This window comes from Nematolebias whitei, chromosome 5 (assembly GCF_014905685.2).
Source record: "Nematolebias whitei isolate Nwh7 chromosome 5, NemWhi1, whole genome shotgun sequence".
NCBI lineage: Eukaryota > Metazoa > Chordata > Actinopteri > Cyprinodontiformes > Rivulidae > Nematolebias > Nematolebias whitei.
The window spans coordinates 20,043,823-20,049,036 of record NC_056502.1 but is presented as its reverse complement, the minus strand read 5'-3'; the positions used below and the strand labels follow the sequence as shown (position 1 = coordinate 20,049,036).

Sequence of the window (5,214 nt, the reverse complement as noted above, 5' to 3'; positions counted from 1 at the left end):
TATATATACATACACACACACTCACACAGCTAGTCTTATGTATCTTAGCTAGTTTTTAATATATATTGTAAATAGCTGGCCCTGTGATGGACTTGCGACCCGTCCAGGGTGTACCCCGCCCCTCGCACAGTGATTGCTGGACATGGGCACCAGCGACCCCCGTGACCCAAAATGGAAGAACCGGGTATAAGATAATGGATGGATGTATGTATATAGCTGGTCCTATATATTGCTAGTCTTGACGTGCAGAACGGTTCATTTTATAATGATTTACTGTCAAAAGCAAGGAAATATGATGAAACATGAGAAAACTACAAGCTCTCTGCCTGTAATAAACTGTAGTTATGAAAACCAGGTTTTATTGAGATGCAGACAATCTGTAAAACTTCTAGAATTAATACAAAATTTGACTTTAAATAAATTCTAAAGATTGACACAGAGAGTCTAATTACAATTTTAAAGAAAACAGTATGCTTGATTTCTTCCACTAAGTTCTGACATTTTACTTTATTTTATATTTCTTTGTGACATGAGTGTGTGAGCCTCTAAAAGGAGCAGTATATTATTTGAGCCAATTTTTTTTCCATTTCCAAAAAATACCTCACAATAATTTGTTGAGATGCAGTTGTACAACTTTTATTTACTTTGTACCTGAAAGAGCGTCTGTTCAGTAACACAGTCTACACTCTGCTGCCCACACAACATTACATACACTTTTGTCTGTCAAGCTAGAGTGAACAGCAAAACTGTCTAAGCTTTGAGAAATATTTGTTTGGTAGAGAAACTAATTTTAGAAAATGTGAGTTATATGTATTTCTGTATTGCTGTGTAGGCTAACTGCATTTATACAGGTAGAATGTTATTTAAAGAGGCAGTGCAGTAAATGAGTGCATATTTAAAAAGATAAAATAATCAAAAACAACTTTGAAAATTACTTCCATCGCCAAAATTATTTCTGAGTTAAAGTAGGTCTAGAGTTTAAATGTATGTTTGTGTGTGTGTTCTTGTAATTTTAACTTTGTGGGAACGTTGCATTTACTTCTATTCATTTTTCATTCATTTCCATAGCCTAACCCTGACCCTTACCCTAAACCTACCATTACCAGTACATGCCTAACCCTAACTCTAACCCATCTGCAATTTACACCTTAGTCCTCAACTTAACCCTTAGCATTAGGTGTAGAACCACTAGACTGAAGAACAGCTTCTACCATGAGGCTGCTAGACTCATGAATCTCTAACCAGAATAATCACATCATGTTGCTGCTGATCTGTTTCAGTGTTGCTGCTGATCTGTTTCATGTTGAGGTGTTCATGCGTGCTCATCTGCTCACACAGACTCATGCTCATGTTCGTGCTGCTGTTCGACGTAATGTTTTTATGCTATTAGTGCTTAGTGTATTTTTAGTTGATGCTTTTCTTAGTTCATATCTTAGATCTTATTACTGTTTTTCTTATGCATTTTATTTTTGGATGTAACTGGGACTCTGTGTACGTAATTTCGCTCCACCATATGTACCACATGTGGGGCAAATGACAATAATGAATCTCTGACTCTGACTGACTCTCTGACTTGGGCATGGAATTTTTATTTAAAATAAAATTGTTTTAAATTATTTAGCACCTACTGCACCTGTGTGCAGCCCACAGCTGCAGGAGAAACTCTCTCCTACAGCGTATCACATCTCTGCTCTGCAGGTGGTAGAGAGCTGAAATCATGACATTCTGTGCTCTTTTAGAGTGTTTAGAGTTTAGAAACATTGTTTAGAATATTGCAATAGTGTGTGTAGGGTTTAAAACAGCTTTATATATATATATATATATATATATATATATATATATATATATATATATATATATATATATATATATATAATACTAAAATAAACTACAGCTTACTACTTGTACTACTATTCCTACTTTGCGGTTTTTCACTTATCGCGGGGCTTAAGGGTAGGGATCCCCCGCAATGATCGAGAAACTAGTGTGTTTTTGCTAACTTTGGAAACTGTTAGCAGAATTATCTCTTGCTAAATTAGATCTAATTAAATCTTGCATCTTTAATTCCACTAACAAAATTCACAAGCCTGTTCCTGCCTGTTGTGGGCGTGTCTCGAAGAGTCTGTTAGGCATGCCATGGGCTTACTACATGTGCACGTGACAAGATATGATTGGTCGACTGAAAGGAGAAAAAGACGTGTGAGGCAGACTAAGTGACAGTTCTCTGAGCGGTTAGTGGCTTAGTGTTAGCTTCCGATAATAAAAAAAAATGATTGTTTTGCATTAGTAAAGCTATTTTTTTAGTTAGCAAATTAAAGGTTAGCAAAGCTAATTTTTTGTTTAGCTGTACGCACCACTGGTTACATTAAACTGATAAACTTTCTTTTGTCTGCTCCCTTCTTCAGGGGTCGCCACAGCGAGTTAACTCTGATGAAAGATTTTCAATTATTTTATGCCGGATGCCCTTCCTGACACAACCTTGAACTTACAAGACTGCTGCCATGTCTAAAGTCTATACATTGTTTAAAACATAAAATGATTTTATATGTAAGCTTTGTATGTTGTTTTAGTTGATTTTAAAAGGCAGGCAGCTTTGATTGTTTGAGTAAAGCATGTTTTTTAGTTTTTGTTGAATGAAACATTCAGTTTCACAATGTGTCACATGATTATTAATAGAGATACAAAAAAAGTCATACTTTAGGAGGTATAACAAAACATTCTCTTGTATGTGATTTCATATACTGGACATAAAAGCACAGAATTAAACTGTATTTATGTTTAAACCGTTATATAAATCTCCTGCTCTAATGGCACTTGGAAATGTTTAGTAACAAACTGCTACTTTATTTTCTATCAACACTCTGTCTACAATCTGAATATCTAGCGCGCTCCAGTTCAGCACATTTCCTGGAGTGAAGTTTCGCTGGTCCACGTAGTTCTGGATCTCACAGGGGGAGATAGTGTAGTCCCACATGTGGACATCAGACATCATGCCAACAAAAGACTGTTTGATGTCAAATCCACCGCCATGTGAATCCTGCTCCTGTTGGGAACACAGAGTTTTGACAGAAACTATTTTAATTATCTTTTCTGAATTATAAAAGTAAGACAGAATTGGGAATAGTGCTTTACCTGTCCCAAAATAATTATAACAGGTCCTGCGATGTTTGCTCCTGAGGTGATAAATTTTCTGATGGAAGGTTGTCCATTGAACCACACCTGCACCAGTCCAGACTCAGCGTCCCAGGTGGTGCAGATAGAGTGCCACATGTTTGGCTTGTAGTCCTGCCCTCTAAACTCCACCTTTTTATCCCTGATGTGAGGCTCAATTTCTTTATTGGTGGCATCCCAGAAAATCAAAAAGTCATTGGTATGAGTGGGTGTGGCTAAGGAGAATAGGATGTGGTCTCTTTGGAGGTCTGTAAAAGATCTTACGGATCAACAACAAAAAAAAAAAAAAAGGAAAAGGTTTGTAAGCTCAATCATTCAGGAAGATAACAACAAAAAAGGGTCAATCATGTCACAGATTTATATTGCTTTCATTCAACTTTTATGTATACAGGTTAATCCCATTGAGCTTCGTGGACTCATTTACAAGAGAAACCTGAATTTTTAACAAAGAGTGATGACAACAACAGACAACAAAATACAATCATAAAAGATGCGTACAAATTATTTTTTTTTTTAACAAGTAAAAATAAAATGGCAACCACAAAGACAATCAAAAGGAAAGGTAGCGAAAAAACAGCTAGATTGTAAGGCGGTGTAGACAATTAAAAACAGGAACATGTCTGCATTGGTTTTTGCCATGAACTTAGCAGATTTTTAAATCCATTTAGAGAGGTCAAGGTCGAGAGCTTGAGATCATTTTCTTGAGAGATGCGAGTCGACCAAGATATCCAAATATTTGTAGGAATCGACAAACTCAATAGAGACACCATTTGAGGATAAAATCAGAAGAAGAACTGTTGGGACTGACTTCCTGTTTGAAAAAAGCATCCCTTTGGTTTTGTCAGCGTTTAGGACAAGTTTGAGATAGAACAGATCTGACTGGATGATGTCGAAAGTGTATGCAAAAGCTGGTAAACCTTAGCAACTGTTTTAGCTCAACAATCAACAACTGTGTCATAAGCATAGAAGTGTAAGGATGCATCAGGGATGCTCTGACCTACATTACCTATGTAGATTCTAAAGAGGGTGGGTCCTAAGACTGAGCCTTGTGGTACACCATTGCTGACTGTTAGATAACAGGAGGAAATCAAATGGTGTCATCATTCACAGATACAGCAGATTCATCTATAGTTTACACCTGTGGTTCTCAACCATTTTCACTTGAAGCCCCTCTTCATGCACTGACAGAAAGCTATCGGTGTTGGTGTAAAACAAAGATCTACCATGATTTTGTTTATCCGTGTTCAAGGATGAGTGTTCAGGGTGTTTGTAGCAGCTGTAGGTTGGTTTTTATCATGACACGGAGCTGAAAACTCTAGCACACGTAATGCTGAAGGAGAGCACCAGCTGAAAGTCTGAGTTTAGTTAGTTTGAGTACAACAGCTTGTGTTTTCACAACCAGAACCTTTTGTCATTGTTCAGGAAATTAAGTTTTTTTTTTTTTCTACAGTGAATAAAATGTGAAAAAAAAAAAAAACAGGTGAGATGCTCACAAGTCCATAGTCTCTTTGATGGTCATCTAAAGTGCAACACGGATGACAGCTTCTAAAAATATGAATAAACTGGGAATTTGTTTTCTTTTAAAGCATGCTGCAAATCAGTGCATGAGGACATGCACAGAACCCTGGACTGCTCCATCTGCCTTCAGCTCTCTGTTTGATATTCATTTAATTCTACACTGCAGTTTGCACATAATACTGGATTCAGAACACTGCATCTGCTTGTTAGTCTTGTTATAAAGCGTAAATGTGCATGCAGGAAAATAAACTTTTCTTTTTTTAATAATGCATCAGGCCATGGTTCACACAGAGCTGCTGTTTATTTATTTATTACGTTACTAAAACTATGATCTCTTATAGGAGGTAGCTTTGTATTTGATGCAGGGGCAGGGATACGGCCCGGCAGGTCCACCCACGTTTTTGGCAATAGCTGACGTTTTATTTCTTTTATTATTGTTATTATTTCTATTTTCATTTTTAGCACTTCAATAATGAACATAGATAGATAGATAGATAGATAGATAGATAGATAGATAGATAGATA

General features: G+C 36.6%; 1 protein-coding gene across 1 annotated transcript in view; it reads right to left on the bottom strand.

Annotated features, from left to right (window-relative positions):
* Positions 1–2,804: 2,804 nt before the first annotated feature.
* LOC119410071 (serum amyloid P-component) overlaps positions 2,805–5,214 on the bottom strand; it is a 3,865-nt gene continuing 1,455 nt past the window's right edge. Inside the window, exons 4-5 of the mRNA XM_037676977.1 lie at positions 3,133–3,430; positions 2,805–3,043 (exon numbers count right to left, since the gene is read on the bottom strand). Of these exons, the coding sequence (XP_037532905.1) occupies positions 2,825–3,043; positions 3,133–3,430 (517 nt within the window). The 3' untranslated portion in view covers positions 2,805–2,824. The remainder of the gene's footprint in view (positions 3,044–3,132; positions 3,431–5,214) is intronic.